Source organism: Podarcis tiliguerta, assembly GCF_965153285.1.
Source record: "Podarcis tiliguerta genome assembly, chromosome: 2".
In the NCBI taxonomy this organism is placed as follows: domain Eukaryota; kingdom Metazoa; phylum Chordata; class Lepidosauria; order Squamata; family Lacertidae; genus Podarcis; species Podarcis tiliguerta.
In genome coordinates this window covers 87,665,915-87,688,883 of record NC_139535.1, presented here as the reverse complement: position 1 = coordinate 87,688,883, position 22,969 = coordinate 87,665,915, and the positions used below count along the sequence as shown (strand labels likewise).

The following is a 22,969-nucleotide window of genomic DNA, read 5'->3' as shown; positions in this document are numbered from 1 at the left end:
ACGGACTGTCTCCAATCCCCCAGTTATCAACCGCCCTGTTAAATGTTCATGTGGTAAGCGTTACCGCTGTGAAACCGAAACACACACATTAGCCCTCCCCCCATCTTCCTGGCAACTAGTTAATAGGGCACAGTTCTATTTGCTGGCAAAGTTAGAATTGCATGGTGAGCATTGTTTAATTTTCAGTAGCAAATAAATAGCTGGTATATGGGAGAATGTGGAAGGGTGAAGGACAGTTGCAATCTGAAAGGACAAACTTAGTTCTAATTCATGATGACGTTAATTTACCAATCTGTATTACCGATAGTTATCGTAAGAATAAATAATTGTTGCAGCCATGTAGCTTGTACTTGTAGAACAAAAACTGTCCTGTTTCATCATGACTATGCTTGTTTATAAAGGCAAGGGGTACAGAAGATGCTAGAAGTTGTCTTCCTTGAGCCCTTGAACCACTATTCAGGGGTTAGGGTCAGAGAGGTGTGCCTCATGAGGTAAAAAAACAGCAACCCCAAACCTTCCTTTTCCTGTGCTATATCGGGGGATTTTAGGAGGGAGGAAAGTAACAGGGGCACCTTTTTTTCTTTCTTACCCTCCAGAACCTCTCTGTCCCCCAGTCTGTATAGTAACACAATGATTGGCGTCCTGCCTAAACTTGAGCCCCAGAATCCACCATCCCAATATTTTGCCAGCAGCGAGATACTATACATTTTGGAAACATTAAAAGCGTTTGCTATTTTTAAGGGAAAGTTTTGATAAATAGGGGAGATGACAAGCATTCTGGAGCTCATCTTTATACACCGTGTTCATCACCCTACAAGAGAGCTACCCCCAAGTCACGGCTCTTTCAGGGACAGGTGGCGCTCCAATTCTTGAACTGAAACCCGTATTTAACTCACAAAATCTAACTTGCAAAATCTCAAGGATGAAATTCAACATTCTTCAATATTTGGATGTGTAGTAACGGACGTTATGATAGTACAATTCAAATTTGGGTGGCAGAGACGTTCTGCTGGTCAAACCTTGTTTGTGACCAGACTATAATTTAGTACTGGCAGATCTCTCCCACCCATTTCTTCCCAAAAAGCTTCTCATTCATGTAATTTCTACCTCTTGTGTAATTTGCAAATCCCTTTCTCTGGGGCAGTAAGAGAGTGTTTGGCTCTTGCATGCCATCTTCTGATTTCAAAGCCTCACTACACCTCCCACTGTGGCCCTAGGCTGTTGTTTTAAGTGACGCAAATAATCGTTCCGGCTTCTATGGATCTGTTACTCAGTTCCAGGCACATCAATAAAAAGATGAATCCTGACATTTTGAAAATGGCTTTTGTGTTGCTGAGATGTAGCTGTCATAAGAGGAAGCAGATAGGACAATATGTCCTAAGGAATGTTAGAACCCCCCCCCGCCTCCCCATCAAAATTCATTTTTAAACAAATGAGCCTCTTGACATTGACAGGCAAGCAGCAGCCTGCCCCTATGACTTAAACCGCTGCCCATAATAGCGTGGTGGTAACACATCTTTTACCTCAGACAATAACACACACAAACAATTCCAGGCAACAGCTGTCCATCCCTTGTAAACAGCTTTATTCACTCTTTTAAAGAGTCATGCAGTCATAAATACATATTGCATTGCTGCCATTGAGGTGCACACAAGCGTGTCTAGAAGGTTCCATAGTCTCATGTTGTGGCATGTGCACCCATTAAGAACAGTCTGACTGTACTCTTCCATGGGGCACAACTTGCTTCCCTGCTGCACGTGCCTGCTTCACAGTAACAAATTCAGATGGACACCATCTTGCACCTGCAATTTCTGTTGCCTTTGACTTTCCCCCACCCCTGTAAAGGGGGGAATGAACAAAAAGAAAATACATTTCTCCTCAATAACTCCACCCCACCCCACCTTCCATCCACCTTGCCACTATTACAATTTTCTGAGAAATCTCTGGAACATAAACAAGAGTTTGCTTCAGAGGGGTATGTGAGGGAACTGAGGAAAAACACACAACCATGCTGTCTATGCCAGTCCTGTTTTTCTCGTTATTGCTTTTCCCAGTCTTCAGGTCTTGCTTCATACAGCGTTTTGAATGCTGAGGTAAATCTTGAGAAAATGCACTTTATCCTACAACAGGCTTACTGGTGGAGCAGTGGGAGGAGAGCTTGATTAATTTAACTAAAGCAAGCATTTCTGGTGTTCACCAACCCCACTATCCCTTGTGAGGACTCCCAAGACCACACAACCATTTCCCCAAGACTCCCATACTGAAAGCTCCTCTGTGTGGCAATTAGCAGGTTAAAGGCTGTATCGAAGGTCTCCGGTTGTAGAGTTTTGTCATGACCACCAGTCAATTACAGTAAAGGCCAAAGCCACATGACAGGCATTTCACAGTGGAAGGTGTGTATATTTACCCCTTTGTCTCTTGTAAACAGATTATACAGAAAAACCTGACTGACCAGCTGGGGTGGGGTGGACAAAATAACTATGTGCACACTTGGGACGCAATACCTCTTTGTTGTTTCTAAAGACACAACCGATATTCTCCAGAAAAACTGAAAAGTGTCCAGCATTCTTCTTAATCCTCTCATTCCCCTCAAGGAGCAACAAAAAGTAGACAGGGAAATGGAATATTGAAGGGTGTGTTGCTGGTGAAGACAATGCAACACAAATGTTTTCTTGCTTGACCATACACAGGAAGATGCGACAGGAAGGCCTGAGACAAAGTCGTTGTCTTTGATTATGGGGGCCGGTTAACATAAAGCTAAAGATGTAACCTGCTCTCCTCCTTCTGGAGGATCAAAAGAGTCTGCCCAGAAAGACTTGGGAAGCGATCTTTGTGCTACACCATTCATTTTGTTCTACAGCAGGAAAGAGCTAAAGGAATGAAAGTGGTAGGAGGCGAGAGTAGTCAAGCCCAGCTCAAAAAACCCACCACCAATCTAACCTTACCTGACCCCACTCCACCCCCCCACAGTTGAAATTGCTCAAATGCCACTTTATGTTCACTCCCTTTTTCTTTTTTTGCCAGTGTGTACTAGAAATCACACCCTCAATTCAAGAACAGCAAAACTTCCAATGGTTTTAGTGCAAATATTCTCAAACAGCAGGCTCTAAAACGACTGTATTGGTGATTCACCAGCCTGCTGGCAACTAGCCTCTGCACAGTAGGGGGAGGCTTGACAATGCAGCACAAGGAAGGATGAGAATTTCGACTCAACAGGTGGGTCCCAACCAAAGACCAAATTTGACTGCTGGGATGGACAGCTTGTTAAAATGACTGGGGAACTGCTGGCTTCAGCATACACTCATCACCAAGGAAACCAAGACCATTAACAGTGAACAAATGCATAGCTAATGATGCATTTAAAAGGCCTTAATCACATAGGGGAAGACTGCACTTTTAAGTAATGCCATGCATGAAGTTTAAGGGACAGTCTGCCTTAATAATATCACTTTACAAGTGCACTTACTAACGCTCCTCTAACCTGATGCCAGTTAATCTTTTCCCAACCACATGCCTAACTTCACCTGTCCTGTCACCTCTGATGGGGTCCAAAATTAGCTGAAAACAGCCACTAGGGCGGTGTTGTATTTTCACACAATGAATCTCTTTTGTCATTTTCTCTTAACTGGCTGTCTGCTTACCATTTCTCTCCCCCATTCTAAGATACAGCTGCTAGATGTTCCATATTTTAAAGGGGGGGGGTAACCCTTTGTACTAGATCTTGCCACTTTTATGCAGCATAGAATTCAGCCCAAATCTTGAAGAATAATGGATACTACATATCCCCCATATTGATTGCTTAGTTGTGACCTGGAATCATTATCCGGGCAGCTCAAAAGTCTTCAGGGTGAGTGTAGAATGGGTGAAGGAACTATAAACTCATTTCTTCTGGTATCAGGTCTGGTGCATGTATTAGGTGGCATCAAATACATGTCTTCCACACTGCGTGGATGTGATAGGGAGCTGTGCCAATGCATTAGTTTGCAAGTATGAATTTGTCCTCTGTGTACATTACATTTTTACAGGTACACATTCTACATGCACCTGTCAAGAATTATAAATAGGTGAAGCAGCATTAATTCCTTGATTTTTTAAAAAAAGGGAAACAGATGTTATGGCAATTACCAAACAATTATAAAGACAAAGATCAGCAGAGAACAGGGAATGCTGAGTTGACAAGATGATAACAGGACACAAAGCATCAAAGTTTATGGAGGCAACCATCATCTGAACCCAACTCAAGCCATTCAGCCAGTCCTACTGTGTGTTCGTTTTAACATAGAATGATTACAAGGGCAATGTGGATTCTTGGCTACCATGTGTGGTGTTTAAAACAATGTCACATCATCTGCAGGGTTTGACAGGGGTAATGCCCACAGCTTTGCTGCTTTAAGTGTTTTAGGGAAACATGTTCAGTGCTGTGATTTTCCTCTCCACACAATGCAACATCATCGAGGGCACAGAAGTCCCAGCATGCATTGCAAATCTTCATCGTACTCCAGGTTGATGCTGCTGGCAGAAAAGTGGCGCCTCAGGGTCTGGCTGTGATTCAGAAGATTGTCAGCTGACGCCTGGATACCTATGAGAAGAAAAGTAATGGATAATACTATTGGCAAGAGCTTAGCGGGATAATAGGAAGCAGAATACCAGCGCCAAAGAATGGAAAAACAAGAGGTTTGTGCTTTAAAATTTAGGCAAGTAATAGATGTAGTGGCCTACAGACTCCGGCAAGAGTACTGGAAGACTAGTTCTTAATAACAGCCAATAACTAGGGGTGGCAGTTTTTACAGAACTCATTTTAGGTCCTCATTGAGCCCTGGGTTCATTCTATAACACTGACATTTGTTACAAGGTATATCTGAAGTTTGGTAAAACTAATTTTTATTTTATTTTTAAAAAACATTTACCTTTTCCTACCTGCACATAAAATATAGAAATGGAGGTTTGTCATAATTTCTTCTACCACTTTAACCATCCATTTAAAGAAAAGGAAACTTATCATGCTGAACAAGCCAGCCAGAATAAATAGCTGTTTATAGTATCTTCACTGCAGGTTTGACAGGTTACCCATACAAGTGTGAATATGGAAGCTGCTGCTGTGGTTTCAAACAAAATGAAAGTTTCTGAAAGTACACAAAGCATGCCTACAAATGTCTTCCATATAAGAACAGGCAGATGGTATCTGGAAGTATCTTAGGTGCCTTCCTAAACTTAGCAACCTCACACTGTGAGAAGATCTTCAAATGGTTGCTGGATTTAGTAAAAAGAATTGCCTGTGAGGCTCTTCATTCTAAGAACATTTTGATATCTTCCATTCCGTAATAACAGCCAGAACATTGGCCCAGGCCTGTGTTCTGTGATCGCAGATGGACAGACTTAGGAATTTGATAACATAACAGGACCATTTTAACAGAGTGCTGTACACCATTCCCTATAACTCTAACTTATCTTAGTTTAGCTATAGCCCAAGCATGAAAATAGCTGCCCTGGGCACAGCGCAGCTATTTATATTCTCATCTTTGATGCAGTGAATAAAAAGTAGACATTTTAATTATTTGGCATCTATGGAGCCTACAGTCAAGAAATGCCATAAGTTATAAGCTGGGATTTTCATTTACTACAGGAAGCAACTAAGTACATCTTTCATGTGCTTTAATTTGACCCCAAGGCATTATATTTGTACTAAACAAAAAAAAAAAAGAAAGAAAACCACTTGCCAGCCTACAGCATAGTTATATGCTAAATGAGGCAATTAACTCCTGCAAAACAGCTCTAAATCTCATACACTTTGCAGGGATTTCATTAGGAAATCATTGCTGCATAGAGAGAAAGTGCAACTATTATATAGAAACCAAATATCCAGCAACGGTTATCTCTCTCCCTCCTGGACTTAATCTTTGAAGTATGAGAACTCCCCCTTCATTCGGGAATGGGCCCTTGCTGAAATGTAAAGTTAATTGTGGTGTGATAGCACAAGGAATGAAAGTTCATTCTTTACAGCAACCTTTTGAATAGTCCAATTTAGTCAATTCAGCAGCATTAGTCTTTTTGCACTCTTGCGAAGGAAACATTTTATGGGCGTTTGCTAATCAAAGTGGTTGAGCGCCCAAGACAAAAACAGTGAATATATTTCTGTAGTCAGACAGATTAATAGATAGATATAACAGAGACGGAATCTAGTTGATATTGTGCACTTGGACTTTCAAGCAGCTTTAGACAAGCTACCTCACCAAAAGCTCCTGAGTAAGCTTAGCAGTCATGGAATTAGAGAGGTCCTGTTGTGGATCAAGACACAGGAAGTAGAGAGCAGGGATGGAGGGATGTTGAAAGTGAAATCCCCCAAGGACTGGTACTGGGACCTGTATTTTTTAGCAGCCTATCCTAAGGCAAAAGAGAGTCAAGAGTTGTGGTGGGTAATAATTGCCTCAGTACATGTGAACTAAAATCCATCCCACTACACCCTTTGTAACATTTGTGGACTTAGTCCCTGAACAGGAAATAGCCTGGGTAACCAGTACATGGCTAGAAACAGAAAAATGCACCTGGGCACAGTTCTACTGGTCATGAATAGATGCAAACGGTTTGCCTTACAGTGTAATCTTGTGCATGTCTGCTCAAAAGTCAGTTTCACTGGGTTCAATGGCAATTACTTCTAGGTAAGCATGTGTAAGATTGCAGCCTCAGATTCTGTTGCTTGGCTTTTAAAAGTCATTTGCACCAATGAGTTCAGAAAGCCCATTCTGCACTTGTGTTTCGGTACAAGAAGTGATTAAGAATCACTTGCCCCTGCCAATATTTCATGCGCAAGAGGCAATCCTTCCTTTTTTCAAAAAAAGTGTGTGGGGGTGGGGACTGTGTTGATCAAACAAAGCCTTAGAGAGAAAGATTATACTGCAAAATGAAATCTAGGTTTATTCAGACGAAGTGAGCAGCAGAGGACTTCGCAAATCTCATACCTATTCCTCAATGCTTATGGGGCAGGATTCCGGAACTGCAGCTGTTTAGTAGGAAAGACCAGAAGCAAATGGTGAACAAGAGAAAGGACAGACAACACAAATGCAAATGCATGCAACGGAGAGAGAGAGAAAGAGAAAGAGAGAGAGCACAAAAAAGGGACAAAACAAAAACTATCTTCTAACATTGTAATCCCTAATGCCAATCTAGGAGATTTCACATAGAAGCCTGTGTGCTGATACTCTTAGGAATTGTGTTCCAAATCAGTGGCAATTTCCAAGCAAGTCTTGGTTACTGTGAGTAGCCTATCACAAAGGGATGGAACCCAACCCAAGGTGTCTACAAGAAGCATGGGACAGAGCATAGGTTTAATCCAAAGGCTGTTTTCTTCCACAGAAACATTTCTAAAGCAGACGGGATGGGAAGCAGGGGCCCTTGATTAATGGATGTTCAAGAGAGGGCTAGGCACTCTAGAACGGTGCTGCAGCAAGCTAATCTTTGCAGCCCAACTCAATTTGAGCTCTACCCCTGTAAAACAGCTCACATCCATCATAGATATTGTTGGTCCAGACCACAGTTTGATGGCAAGCTAGGCCATTAAACCTGTAAAGAATGCTAAGAGGAGAGCCAACAGTTCCACAGAGATTCCCTGCCTCTTGCATGGCCAATGATGTCACAATATAACATTGTTATACATTCTATAGCACAGAATTTGCAGCAGATTGTGGGGTGGGGGCACAATCCATCAGCCATAGCCCCCAAAGGCAGACATGGGACATAGCATTTTGAATGGGCCGAGCTAAATTTTCTCTGGGCTAAATGTTAGGTGTTACGGTTGATGCACAGAAGACCTACTCTTAACTTTCCATGAGACCCCAACATTATTCATTTAGTAGTAAAATCTATGCTCTATGTTCAAAAGGGATTCCCAAAGCAGCTTACACTGATGTTGGGAAAACAAATTGCAAGACCAAAGTGTTGCCATCTGAAATTTAAGGTCGCTACACTTTGACTTTTGCACGGAACCTTAAAAGAAGCAAGAAGTGTAAGCTATCCTGTGGACCTTCATGTTTAAACATAGGGCAGTTTCAATAAGCATTATGTATTAACACAGAAAGAAGCAACAGCTAAGGTGTGTCTGTCTGGTCATAACTGGAAAGTACAGTTGTGTGGCCTCTAGAATACAACAGATGTGCATATACCCTGTTAACAATGGCTCAGGGGTGTCGATGTTAAGAGCTCAATAAACAATTCCCCCTGAGTATTCTGCTTGTAGCTGGGAGACTATCTCAGCAGAGCAAAATGCGTAGCTGGAGACACACAACAAATTATAAACATTTACCTATTACTGGGTGCCAAAGGAACACTATTTGGCCCTGTGATAGCTGCAGCACAATCCCTTGAGATGGGCCAACATGATCATTGCCAGCTAGCCATGCTCATCAAGCTGCTTGAGTGAATTACCACTTGCCCAGTTGCCAATTTACTTAAAGGCCCTGTTTGTACCACTTTTTTTTCTACTTGGGAAACACAAAACATGCAGAGATTTTTGAATAACAAATAATACATGCATGGACTGGTTTGCTGCCTTCCACCTCCCATATACACATGACCTTGGTAGATATTTAGAAGAGAAACATACAACAGTATTTGACACCATTTCCGTATTTTGCTCTCTAGCATGTACACCTGAAAGAAGTGGTCTTTATTCTCTTCTGCATCTCTTATGTTGTTTTTATCAACATCTGAGAATTATTTAGTCCCACAATTGGGCCACTACATCTGGCTATTAACCATATCAATAGGCATTCCCTTTTGCGTTTGTCCCTGCCTTCTAATTTGTTGGTTCTATCATGCCAATTAAGTGCTGACAGAGCATGTGCACAGATAGCTGTGTGTCCACTTCGTTATATATATACTCCCCACCCAAGAAGTGTGCAAAAGTACTTAGTCAAACAATAGAAAATTTGCTTGTGCAGTTTTTGGGTTTGTGCAAATCTTGAGTGATCTAAAGAATACATATATACATAGATGGCTAAGTTCCTGACACACCGTTATTGGCATGCTAGAAAAGAAAGGAAGACAAATGTAAATTCTCAAGCACAAACTTTTCAGATTGTTGCCCAATAAATCTGGTGTGAAAATCTGAAAAAAATAACAAAAATATCTCCAGAAATGGTTACAAGCAAGGCCAGAAGAGAAATGAAAGCACTAAAGAAGTAGTGTACATAAGAAGGCGAGTAGCAGAAAGTGACAACACAGAAACAAATTGTCCATGACCCCAAATTGAGTGGCTTGGAACCTGATTTCCGCCAACTTACTGGATTTATCCCCGTATTGAATAAGCCAAAATTTATAAGGGAAAAGCATCAAGACTGGTGTTGTGTGAGGGCAATGTCATGTGCACTATATGCAAATCAATTGGGAACACAAACAGCTGCAAACCCACATTAAAACCCAGTGCAGACAAGCCCTAAGCCAACTATCGCAAATTCAAAATTAATACAGTGGTACCTCAGGTTACATACGCTTCAGGTTACATACGCTTCAGGTTACAGACTCCGGTAACCCAGAAATAGTACCTCGGGTTAAGAACTTTGCTTCAGGATGAGAACAGAAATCGTGCGGCAGCAGTGGGAGGCCCCATTAGCTAAAGTGGTGCTTCAGGTTAAGAACAGTTTCAGGTTAAGAACGGACCTCCGGAACGAATTAAGTACGTAACCAGAAGTACCACTGTACTTTGCTTTTCCATCTCCCATACTTACCTTTGTACCTATTCACTCTTTAAAAAGGGGAAGAGAACCCAGAGACCTAAAGTCCTTAAAACAAAGAGACTGAGCTGGGGCGGGATTGCCCTCCTCAGATAAACTGAAGTGGAGTACCTAGAAGTGCTTTGTTTTGTTTTTAGTAGTTCAAACTTTGGGGTGAAGGAAATGGAGTGTGAGGGAAACAAGAGGACAACTTCAGAAATGCACCCCTGCCATTAGATCAGCCAGGCACAGCATTACTCCAGCCATATACCAAAAAGCTCAAGGGCACAGCATCTGCGAATAGGCAACTCAAGAAGTCTCGTTCCCCAATCTGCTTTACATATATAGCTTGTGCACCATGGAAGCAGGTACATGCTGTTTCCTGACTGGCTGCAAAGCAAAGCATGGGTTTGCACAATAACACGCTGCAGCTAGGGAAAAAAGAGGACTTGGCTTCGTCTGTTGCATAGAGTGAAGGGTGGGGGATCTGCAAAAGATTCCTGCAAGCAGCAAAGGGTATGCAAGCCAGAGGAGGCCATGACACCTCTGGTGACTGTATAGTAATTTATTCCACAGGTCTCCTGATGCCCAGCTTCCACTCCTACAGTTCAATAAGCACTGCAGGCAACGCTAGGGAATACTTCCTATGTCTATGCAGATAACAGCTGGGATGTGATAAAGATGGGATCTTTCATCCAATGCAATTCTTGAATTTAGCCAAGGTTCTGGGTTTGGAAGCTTATGTACAACCAAGTATGCTAGGGAGTAAGTTCCACTACAACACATTTAGAGAAATATCTCATAATGCTCTCCCACTGCTGAAGTTATGTGATGAAATAAGAGACAGGAAGAATAAGAGACAGTGCTACATTAAGTTGGCCAGTAGCTAACTCATTAACTACTGCCATAGTATATGCCTTTAAATATGAGAAAGTTTTGCTTTCCTAAAAGTCAAACGAACAAAAAAACCTGACATCAAGTGTTATGGAGATTTATCTGCCATGATGGACTTTTTAGGGGGGCGGGAAGAGGGAGGATTTGCTAAAAGTAGTATTTTGCATGATAGTTCACATGCGATCATTAATGCACACTGTTGTTCACTTTAAAAGCACAGAGATGCATTACAAAGCCTCTTTTTTTTTACCACTTTGCACCGTATATTAAGCTACTGTTCTCTATCTTTCCTTATTCAAAAACTCATTGACAAGCCTGCTATTTCACAGGGTCTAGGCAGCTTTAAATAGCTCAGCTGTGAAATATGTTGTGCAACATGTCATTCCTCCTCCCCGCTTCTTGTTCTTCTGATAGAACTGCAACCACTGTTCTGATACCTGATGCTATATTTGGAACACTTATCCACTACACCAGGTATGCAGTTTTCAAGAAAATCAAGGACATTCATTACATCCATACTGGTGACTTTATTGAATAAGATGGGTTGCATGTGTCAGCCTCTGTTCTCTGGTTCCTCACTGCCCAATAGCCATTTTAAGACCCCTGGAAAAAATGCTCCAGTGATTTATTTTACTGCCCTCCAATAGCTTGCTTGACTGAAGCAGGATTTCCTAGTTTAAAAGATCACAATTTGAAGGGTTATGGATATGCACTAAATTGTACTTAGAAAGGCATTTGGTTAAGATTTTGCTTGGGTCTGGGCTTATACACAGAGCCATGATCGCTTGAAGGTACCAACACTGCAAGGACATAATATGGTGAAATATTTTAACCTCGTAACTATAAATGACCTTGCATGTGGCTGTGTTCAAACAATCCCTGCCCCAGAAGAAAGATGGCATTTGCCACTATTGTTAGAGGGTCTCTTATCTGCGGGCACATATGCTTTTGCAGAGCAGAGCTTGGATTAACTGCAGAATTTCCCAAGTGAAATAAATTACACAGAGGGACAGCACAACAGAGGAAGAGAGCTAGCTTGCTAGCAGCTATGTGAGAAAGCTCTCCCTCTCCGAAGCAGTGAATTAGACCAACCAAGAAAGATTCTTTCAGGTATCTCAAGTTTACAGCCTTGAAAGCTTTAGCGGAAGGCAAAATAAGCAAGAGATGGGTTGCTATGGTGTTACAAATGACAACAAATTTACTGACATGGGAGGACAGGTCTGATGCACTTGCATTTTAAAGATTTGGGGCATAAGCCAGAAGAGGTTAGGAACACTTAAATCCTATTAAAATCAACAGAAATTAAAACACATACTAGGTAAGTGTTCCAAGTCCTCTCTGGGTGGGACACATGAATGCAATCCATCCAGGGCAGATGTGCACAAGACCCTTATATTTCAATGAACCGGCACAGACTTGTGCCCATGGTTTCCAATCACTGGAAATAAAAACCAACAAATCTTTAATTTTCATTAATCCTGGACCAGGCAAGGCCAATTTGCTCAACTATAATGCAGGATTCTATTCCCCCCTTTTCAGTTTTGTCCAGACCCCTAAAGGTCAGTCAGTAAAATTTACAGCCATTTCAGCAACCCGGAGAAATGGAGAGGGTGGAAGCATGGGCTACGAAAAGAAAAACAAGAAATTTGCTGGCGTAGAGTGAACATGAACTTTCACACTGATGAAACCCAGTGGGGCAAAAAGATCAATGAAACAACAAAGAGACACACAAGGCATACCCGGGGTTAGTAACAAAAAGTAAGGTGGGGAATGTGATACCAGGGCTAAGCCAAGGAATTATTAAGCATGTCTCTAACATGCTTTTTCGTTATGTTACTAACCAGGCTAGCTATGTGTAAAGAAAATAATTAAATCTAAAGGACCTTTACATATTGGTTAGAAATAGAATGAGATTGGGGGCGATGGCTGAATCTTATTTTAGTGCAGAAAGAAGTCCCCCAATAGAGCATCTTTTCCATGGAGTCACTAAATTAGATATCATGGAATATGTGTGGTTCCTTCTGTACCCAACAGATTTAACCAATGCTTTGACTTATCTATGCTTAAGCCTATCTAGGAGCTGACAATTTATCCTGCCACTATTAATCTTGTCAAGAAGAACTCTGCACGCTGAATCTTGGGCTCAACTTTAAAACTTAACCCTATTTCTTATGCCAGACGCATGTGAACCTATCTAAACTGTACACCTAAAATGGCTTTCACTGCCATGTCTGAAGGATCTCGGGCACTTGTCCTCAACAGGTGGATGAGGACACCCAGGTGGGTTACAACCCAACCAAAAGTGGGCTGCACGAGCAGTGCTGACATTTCCTTTCCCCCCTGGGCTTCAAAAAGTTTTAAAGACGAGGAAAAAATGTGGAGGGGGAGAGAGTAGGACACAGAAGGAGAAAGAAGGGGATGGAAATATTCAGTAAGAAATAAGAATGGGCACCACGCTACACATGGAATTAAATGTGGCTCCCGTGTCTTATGGGCTAGGAACTCCGACAAAGATGTTTCCACACCCTCAGGGAGTTTTGGTTCCCAGGGGTCAGTGGAGAAAGCCATATTAAAAACTTGCCTTAAGTTAGGAAACCTAAAAAAGTTCTCTATATTGTGGTGCGATGCAGGGCTGGTCAGGGGAGGTAAGTGGGCATGGTTTAAAATATCTGGAAGATGCCATAGCTGAGCACCTTCATTTTTGCCTGCTTCAACGTGAAGTATAGCTACATGTACATGCAAGTGTTACGTTCTGGCTGCTGGCGACAGGTGACAGGGTGGGGGGGTATGTAAGAGACTCCCCTCCCACCTCCACACACCCACAAAAGTTCATGTTCAGCAGACTGCCACTCACCAGGTAAGCAGGCCTCAGAGCACAGCTTATTGTCCAGTGCTTTCACGCTTGCGTTGCCAATGTCATTGTTATTGTCACACTCCATACCTAGGTATGCGCCTGTCCTTTGGCCTGTAAGGGAGTTAATGTAGTTAGAGAGGGGATGGGGCTGCGCTTTGACATACGTATTCTTTCTCCTTAAAATATCGGAAGGCACAAACAGTTCGTATCAGGAGTTGGGGAAGAAAACCTCAACGGCAGCCCATGGGGGCATAGAGAGTGGACAATAAGGCATTCGACTGGGTTGCGTCTGCATTAAGCCATCTTGGCAGGTTTCCTCAACCACTTCCATTTCTATCCTGGTTTCCAAGGGGAAAAAAATATTGCCAGCGAGAAAGGGTACAGGCACAGGAGGACATTTAACCTTTTCTGCAAAGGCAATACATAAGCAGGCACAGAAAGGAAGATTACAGAGCAGCAGGGGGAAAGCTAAAGGAACAGCAGAGAAGGCCATCACCAGCTAATGGTTTTGCAGGTCTCTGGCTGGTGTCTAAAGCCTTGTGGAGGAAGCTATATGAATGCTTCAAAAACCAAAACGTTCCCCCAACTTGTTACCACTCCAGCAAACGCAACACAACAGGAACCTCCGTTGGTTGCAAAAAGAAAGCACTATTCTGTATCGCAAATAAGCACCATTGGACATATCCTTCTCTTCGGGTAGCTCTGGAAATGGTAGTTCTTTGTGACAGGGGTGGGGAAATTGACGGCCTCCCGATGTTCCTGGACTTCATCTCCCATAGTCCCAGACCACTGGCCATGCTGGGCTGGAGATCAACAATATCACCAGGAGCTCAATGAGTTCCCGTTTCCTGTTCTGTTGAGAGCTAGGGATTTCTAACAGAATTCTTAGCCCCTTCACAAGAACGACAGTTCCCAGGATTCCTTGAATGATGCCTTGCACTGGTATAAAACAGATACAGAAAGGTCTGTAGCACAGATTTGTTTGCTTTGACACAGCTTAATGTTGTAAAGCAAAAACCGTGATTGCCTTAGGCTACCTTTTTCACGTTTCTCCAGTAATATTCTAAGAGGTGCTCACACACGTCATAATTACTGCGGTGAGTTTTCATTTTTAACAGTTGAATGAGAAGGCTAAACTGAGTCAAATGTCTCTTTAAATGGAGGCATCTTCTTTTACCTGAAGCTCTCAGGACATTGAGTGATGCATTACTTCTGAAAATGCCCCAACCTAACCAACAATGACATCTGTTTTAACAAGATCTGGCTATACCCCTCCCCCTACCCTACAAAAGCCCTTAGGCTTATTCATTATTTTTCCTTGCAATATTCCAAATTAAATTTAGACTGTGTGGATACTATTTCGTTTTTTGTTTTGTTTTTAAAGAGACAGACATATATATATGTGGTAAAGGAAGAAATTTACAGGACTTCCATATATCAACTCCGGAAAAGTTAATAGAAATTTTGCCATTTGGTTTTTTTTAAAAAAGCGAAAGACCTTGCAAGAGGAAATCTGTTCAATTGTTTTCTGGACAAGTGGTTTTGGGGGCTGGAGCAGAGGACTATGTTTAAAAAAATCTTTCAGTGACAACTCTCTGAAGCCCTGAAAGAAAAGCATTCCACACAATAATGTGGGTGGTTCTTTACTTAATCAACCACACAGACTATCCATCCTACTCTGGACTCCCTACTTGGTTGGACGCGCAAATGTGCAAAAACTCGCAAGTCCTAAGAACACCAGAAGAGCATTCCTGGACGTCTAAATAAGAGTGCTGTTTAGAAGGCCTTCTGCTATTTCAAGCTTCAAAATAAAGTAAGTCTTAATGGTGATAGAATCCCTCAAAGCCGCTTTGGTTGACATGCTAAGAAGCAAAACTGATGCACAGCCAAGTACTCCAGCATGGCTGGTTTATGGAGTGGGCTGCTGGGCATGTGTTGAAGTATTGTGCTGCATGACTGCTGTACGAGGCAAGCATGCAACCCCACTGGAATCCCAGAAGCGCAGCTGGCACTAAAGCAGAAGCCCCAGCCACTAGAGGGGGAAAAGGGAATGGCACCTGCTGACCCACGGAAAAGCCACCAGGTTTTGGTGAACACTGCCATTATACTGCTATTTAAGAATGGGTTCTCTGCCTTGTTGGTGCTTACTGAGGGTGTGAGAAGTGTTGCACATGAAAGAGAAAAAGATCACACGATCTGTCACCCTCCCCATCACCCAGAACCAGTGGCATGCCACAGTTTAACTGAGTTACAATTTGCTCCAGTTAGGGGTAAACCTGGCCCAACTCCTGCTGCAGCTTTTAAGTTAACCCTCAAATGTTAGCAAAAACACAGCAACATGAAACATTTTGCAAGCATAGCAGGAGGCAGAAGCCTGAGGCTAATTGGCATGTTCCATTGAAATTGCATATTCACTATGCATATGCTTTGTGGACGTCAACTTCCAGAATCATAACACACATGTGGGTTTAAGTTTTGCTTTAACCTTCCAATTATTAAGCACGCGGTTGCGGTATTTTCGAGCTTGTCTCCTTGCTGCTGACCATGAGCACCTGAAACTTGCCTTTTAAAAATGCTCAGAGTTCACAAGGAAAGTCCACGAGTCAACTAAAAGCTATTTTACTTGGGGAAGGTTGTGTATGGAAACTCTTAAGAATGTTTATTATGAAGTTTTACAAAGCGGGTTGATTTCTAATCAGCCAAACACACCAAGGAAGAAGAGGAAGCCCGTTTTACCTGGCTTCTCTTCCCACCGCAGTGAGAGCTTGTCTCTGCATCTTCCAAAAGTACCAAAGAGATGTGTCATCATCTGGGGTTTATGGGAGTGTCGCAGATCCCTTCCATTTGGGGGAGCAGTTTTCCATCAGGGTCCCTATGTCAGCGGCCCATGACCTAGCTTCCAAAACGTGATGATTTGTATTGACCTATGCTTTGCTGCTGCAAAGTTCTGGTGTCAATAGCCCTCTAAGTAGCTAAAGTCTGAACCTAGTAGGTCATTACCTGCAACAGTGAAGATTTCCCTTCTCAGTTTTGCAATATTGCACCAGAACATCCACTGCTAAGGGCATTGCCAAAGATGCTCCAGCTACCTGAAGATTGCTCTCTGCTTCATCCTTCCCTCCCCGCTCCGTTTCCCAGAGAAGTGTGTGGAATTGCTATTGCTTTAGTAAGGGACCCTGGCATTTTGAAATTGAAGGCTTTTTCATTTGCAACATTTTTATAATTTCACTTGTGAGCGGCATTACTGAAACTTCTGAAAGCTGTTTTACACTACTTTGCAAAAACTAGACCTCATATTTTGGCATCAGAAACACATAAACCCACAATATACAGGGAAAGCCATCAAGTAGCTTTATATTACAACTCCCCCCCGCAAACACCTCCAAACTCTTTAGACCATCCATCTGCTACTACAAGATAAACAAGGCTGAGCTTGTCCAGAAGTCCCACCCCCGCTCAGCCTTGCTTTTCCTTATCCGCCACTGTGAACACTGCCAGCTGGATGTGATGGAACATAGCCAAAAAATATGGGGAAAGGAGTAATGGTCTGTTCTCTGTTACCATCTTCTTGTGTGGGGGAGCCAGCCTCTTCCTCCATGACGTCATTCCCCTGCCACAAAAGATGACAAGGTGCAAATGTTAAAAGTGAAGGACTTGCAATACACAGAGGAAGACACAAAAGCTCAGTTATCAGAGCTTGGTTCCCTCCTTAAAAGGGTGTCAAGAGAAGCATTCTCCTTTGTATTTTCTCCACAGAAGAAACCTGACATTGGCTTGATCAAATGAACTCAGTAAGAGGCTCCTTGTGAAACCTAGTGAGGTGGTGCTTTGACCGATCAGAAAGCCATGGATATGAAGTTTAGTGTGCTTGTTTCTAGAAGTGGAGTCCCAGTCATATGGGGGCACTAGGTTTCACAGGGAGCCTCTGGCTGAGCAGCTGCTTTGGCTGGGCAGCAAGGAATAGCAACACAGAGAATATGCTTAGCTAACAGCAACCACAAAGACTCAGATTAGCCAGAAGAACCTGTTCCCTCACCGATCCAGAGTATTTCCTCCCCTCCTTTTTTATAACTTTCTTTTTTTTATTTTGATGAAGTAGTAATAAATAAATAAGAATTAAAACGTGCACCCCACGCCCAAGACCATTCCATTGTAACTATCCAACCTCCAAAAATTTCAACACCTCTTGCAATGGTTTGACCCCTTTCCATTTAAACACTACAAATTCTACAAATACCTTAAATATCTCCTCAAAATTATTTCTCCTGCATATTCCCCGTCTTACCTTAATAGCACATGTTAGTAAAGGTAAAGGACCCCTGACCATTAGGTCCAGTCATGACCGACTCTGGGGTTGTGGCGCTCATCTCGCTTTATCGGCCGAGGGAGCCGGCGTACAGCTTCCGGGTCATGTGGCCAGCATGACTAAGCCGCTTCTGGCGAACCAGAGCAGCGCACGGAAACGCCATTTACCTTCCCGCCAGAGCGGTACCTATTTATCTACTTGCACTTTGACGTGCTTTCAAACTGCTAGGTTGGCAGGAGCAGGGACCGAGCAACGGGCGCTCACTCCGTTGCAGGGATTCGAACCACCGACCTTCTGATCGGCAAGTCCTAGGCTCTGTGGTTTAACCCACAGCGCCACCATAATAGCACATGTTAATTTATCATTAATAGCTACAGCCCACACCTCTTAATACCATTCCTTCATTTTATATTCACCTTGCCCCTTCCACTTCCTAGCTATAACTTGTTCAGCTGTCAATAAATTTGTGAGCAAGTCCTTCATATCCTGTGAACCTTCCACCCCACTGTAAATTGATAATAATGCTACCTCCGGACTTTCGGTCAGCTTTAACCCGGTGATTTCTGTTCTCCTTAAACACCCTTTGCCAAAAAAGTTGTATGTGACTTTGTGCTGTACAAACTGCATCACTGAGCAGCTCTCAGCTTCCCCCTTTATCAACTACACAATTTACAGCATTTTCAATCTAAATATTTCCCTTTACTCATTGGCTCCCATCTCTCCCTAATTGATGCCTAGGCTTTCAGGTTGCCAAAGCAAAACGTTTTCACAAGAAAGCTTCAGTCACTGGCTTTTACATCCAGTCATCCCTCCCCTTCAAACCCCCCTGTGGTAAATAGGCTTTCAAATGTGGAACTTTACCTCTGCATCTCGTTCCTCTGCTGACATACTGACAAAATTTTCATCTGGAGATTCAACGGGGGTTGACTAAGGGAAGAGAAAGGGGAAAGGGCAGGACTTGGACTTACTGGTGCATTTCCTGTAGAGGCAGGTTACCATCACTGGCAAATTGCATCAGTGGTATCAACCCCAACACATGTTCTGAATTTTTTAATGTCTCGCTGGCTTCCCACCTCTTCTCAAATGAGTTTTTGCAACAAGGTACACCTGGCCAGTGCTTTTTTTCTAAAAAAATGTTTAGGGGTACTCTCATTTTGACTCAAGAAAATCACCATTTTATAGTACAAATCGGGGAAAATAAATACAGTAAATGGAGAAAAGTATGAAGATTCACAAAATGTTTAGGGGTCTGCATCCCCCCAGAAAAAGAGCACTGCACCTGGCCGCCATATTGGTCCATTTCTGCCACACCCAGGCAATGGCTGCTTAGCCACAACCTACAATGCTGTGTGTTTGCTGCCATCTTGGATGTTAGGTGTGCCATATAATCACTGGGTTCCACCCAATAGCTGAAATGGCTTGAATAACTTTTTTTTAAAAAAAACAAAACCTAGGTGGTATTCAACTAAGTTTTACCCCGAGTAGAACTTTTATTTTATTCTGTGAACTGCCCTGAAACCCCCTGGGTATAGGGCGGTATATAAATTCAAAAAGAAGGAGGAGGAGGAGGAGGAGAAGAAGAAGAAATAATTAATGAACATGACTTAACCATGTCCATTAATTTCAATGGGTCTGCTCTGAATAAAACAGTTGAATATATCTCTCTCTTGGTTTGAGAATTTTAAAAGGTCTTGCATTATATGAAATGCTTTGCCTGCCCCACAAGAGTAGGGATCGGGAACATGTAACTCTCCAGTTATTGTTGGACCACGACCCCCATCATCTCTGGCTACTTTCCCTTCTGGCTGGGAGTGATGAGCGTTGAAGTTCCACCACATCCGGAAGGCCACAGGTTTCCCATCCCTGACTTAATAAGGGTGGCTGTCATCACAGAAATGAACTACTCCACATCGCAGTTTCTGCTGCTTGGTCATCTGAATAGGCTTGCCATACTTACATCTCCTTCTGAAGGTACCCCACTGGCAACAGCAGGCGATGGGATCATGTCCCCCTCTTCCTCAGTGCCAGGAGCTACATAGGAGCCTGACATGGAAGACATGGTGTCAGTGCTGATCTCAGAGTGCTGGCTTTGAGAGGAAGCCATGGACATGACCGACTGGGCCAGGCTGCTGCTAACAGGATCTAAGGAAAGAGAGGAGGGCACAGGCAAGACATTGCCAGGGAGGCTGGTTATAAAGGGACACACAATAAAATAGCTGAGATACAAGTTTAGCATTTTTTTTAAAAAAAAACAAGCTTTTTAAGAGCTTCCAAGATCCAACCCGAGCCTCAGTCCTGTGCAAGGAAAAGGTCCGCTCTGTTGTGCTCTTAACTCAGTCGGTACATCACACGTTTTCCTTACTGCACCCGGCTCCTGATCACGTGTCTTTCATGAGCTGTCTCTTCTAGCTCAAATCCTACGATAATGAGTAACATACACACAATAATTACCAAAATGATTATACATTCTTTATCGATCTTCTGAGAAAAATGCAGAACCTTATGCATAGCCACAGAGACTTGCGAACTACCCAACCTAAGATGAACTTAGAATGTCTGATTTCCGTTATAATGTCTCTGTGGCTTTTGCATAAGGTTCTGTATTTTTCTCAGAAGATTGATAAAGAATGTATAATCATTTTGGTAATTATTGTGTGTATATTAGTCGCCAACGTGTTGCATGAGTCGTATTACTTCTATCAACAGAACAGGTTGCATTTTTCTAGCAAATCTTATGATAAAGCTACTCACTGATCTGCCTGCTTTCCAACTGTATAGCAGCAACAAGGGTTAATCAACCCATTAGTTAATCAACACAATATCCATAAAAGCAAGGAGGCCAAAAGGTGGCACATCTGCAAAACCTTTTATTTATTTATTTATTTATTTCAAAGCCAAGGTTGTGCATCTTGTGGTCTATCCCTGTGCACTGGTGTTCAGCCTATGTCCTCTGCCAAGGCATACAAAAAGGTGGTATAGGGGAAGCAGTGTGGGATTGAGGAAAACCACTAATATGCTTGCTGAGGGGTCTTTTGAAGATGTGCCCCCAGAATCAAAGCAAGTCAGCTTTCCTTCTATACCTTCTGGAGAAGAGATGGTAGAAGAGAGAGGTGTCCCTGTACATGAAGACTGGTCTATTGCTCCTGAGGAGGATAAGGTAAGGTTTTCACTTTCTGGCGTCACACCACATTCCTGAAAAAAATGCATCAGATGTTAAGAGGGAAACATAATTTCCACTGATGGAACTACTGCCATAAATTGTGTGCTTAGCCTTGCCATTACAGATAGGCAAACTCCCCCAAACCTGCTTCAGATTAATGGACATAAGAGTTGAGGTCTTCTGAAAACAAATGAGAAAGCTCTCAGGTCATTTTACCAAGGCAATCAAAGTTCCAAAAAAAATTAGCCCCTTAAAACAGGAAGTGACCTAGTTCCTTGGCAGTGCTCCAACAATCTCTGGCCAAGAAAGGCTTTGCTCAATCTCTCCTGGCCTGGCAAAGTATTTAGCAACAAGGGAAGCCAGTAATTCTTCCCTGGCTTTGGATTACAATCTGAGCCAGAGAAGAATTCCTGAGTTAGCAAATCTCACTTCCTCTTTGAGGTGGGCTTTTCCAAGCCTCTGAAATCCCTTCCTAAACCAGGTTCAGGAGAGCTCTGCCAGCACGCTTCCTTAGCATGAGCGACAAAGACATTGGGTTTAACTCCTGGCATCTCTGGCAGAAAAGCTCTTTAACCCTCCTGTTCCCAGGAAGCAGAGGTGGTTTTTTAATATAAACCCAAGACGTTTCAAACAAACAATCACCTCTTCATGAGGACGAGGAGACTTCCTCCTGGAAATCCTGATTTCAGATTCACTGCCAGTCTTCTCATCCTCTTCTTCATGTAGTACTGAGGAATTCTGGGATATTGACCTGGTGGAAAACAAACCACATCTTTCTACTAGAAACCCAAAGGGAAGGGGGAGCTCTAAAGAGCTACAAGCTGCCAACAGAAGACACGTCCACAAGCAGCTAGATACATCTGGAAGGCAGCAGATACAGCAAGAGACAGCAGACAGGTGCCAGCGATTGTAGCTTAGCCACTGCAGTTTGGGGAACAGCCACTGCAGTGCAGGAGATGTCAGCAAGCTACTTACTTGGACAGGCTCTTCTTCAGCTTGAGTCCTTGGCTGCCGCAATCCGACAAGCGGTCAAGGGGAGACAGGGTCCGGACGGGAGGCAGGTGGCCATCACTGCCATATGAGGGCAGCATGCCCGACACGTGGCTGTCCCCAAGTACGTGGAGTGGGAGAGCTGCTGGGGATGGAGTGAGAGGCCCATTAAGGGCTTCCAGAAGAGAGACCACCTCATAGCCCGGAGGGATGTTCTCTGAAGACTAGAGGGGAGATGGGTGTGAGAAGAACACTCTCCCTCTGTATCAAACATAGCTTTTTACAAGAGAGCTCAGCACAGAGGAGTAAGCTCCACCCCCTCCAAAGGAATCTGACTCATACATAAAAGGAGCAAGAGAGATAGACAGACTGAGATCACCAATAGGAGACTTGCTTATTTCACATAAAGTTGCTGATATTTTCATGCTTTATTCTAGACCAGATCGCTTGGATTTCTTAGCCTGAAATCTTTTAGCTGGAAGAAGTTGTGACTGTGAAATGGGTAGAGGAACACCCTTGGGTGCTGGAGCCGTGCAGGGCACAGAAGTCAGAGAGATAGAGAGTGAGGAAAGGAGGGGGGAACTAACACACAGGAATCATCCAACACACAACCTGCTACTATTCTAACAAACTTCCATAGTCAAGAGGATACGGTGCAAACTTTTCTGTTCTAAGCTTGACATTTCAGGCCTAGTTCCCTGACGTTGCAGATGTGGTGGCAAATTAGTTCTGGGCTCAGATCTCTTCAGGCTGCCCACCGTGTGGAAAAAGTCACGTTGTTAAAATTATTTATCCATTGGGTGGTGGTGGAAGTCCACATGCACTCAAAACTAAAGTATTGAGGGGAGAAGACTAGAATTTTGCTCTTCTCCCCAGTATCTAGTTTTCTAAATGCAAAGCTGTTTAAAAAAGAAACCAGCAAAAAAGGAGGAGAAATTGATATTATTACCTTCCACTTGCAGTCTGAAGCACTATTGTCTAGAACAGCATTTCCCAACCTTGGGCCTCCAGCTGTTTTTGGACTACAACTCCCATAATCCTCAGCTAGCAAGACCAGTGGT

General features: G+C 43.0%; 1 protein-coding gene across 6 annotated transcripts in view; it reads right to left on the bottom strand.

Annotated features, from left to right (window-relative positions):
- Positions 1-1,568: 1,568 nt before the first annotated feature.
- The window catches only part of RNF157 (ring finger protein 157), a 70,511-nt gene continuing 49,110 nt past the window's right edge, over positions 1,569-22,969 (bottom strand). For 2 of the 6 annotated variants that reach the window (XM_083429899.1, XM_083429900.1), the window contains exons 12-20: positions 21,894-22,132; positions 21,561-21,669; positions 20,839-20,950; positions 19,716-19,900; positions 18,620-18,685; positions 17,014-17,062; positions 13,453-13,563; positions 6,957-6,997; positions 1,569-4,579 (exon numbers count right to left, since the gene is read on the bottom strand). In XM_083429899.1, coding sequence (XP_083286025.1) covers positions 6,957-6,997; positions 13,453-13,563; positions 17,014-17,062; positions 18,620-18,685; positions 19,716-19,900; positions 20,839-20,950; positions 21,561-21,669; positions 21,894-22,132 — 912 coding nt within the window. In that variant the 3' untranslated portion in view covers positions 1,569-4,579. The remainder of the gene's footprint in view (positions 4,580-6,956; positions 6,998-13,452; positions 13,564-17,013; positions 17,063-18,619; positions 18,686-19,715; positions 19,901-20,838; positions 20,951-21,560; positions 21,670-21,893; positions 22,133-22,969) is intronic. The other 4 variants (XM_083429901.1, XM_083429902.1, XM_083429898.1 and 1 more) reach the window with 2 other exon arrangements.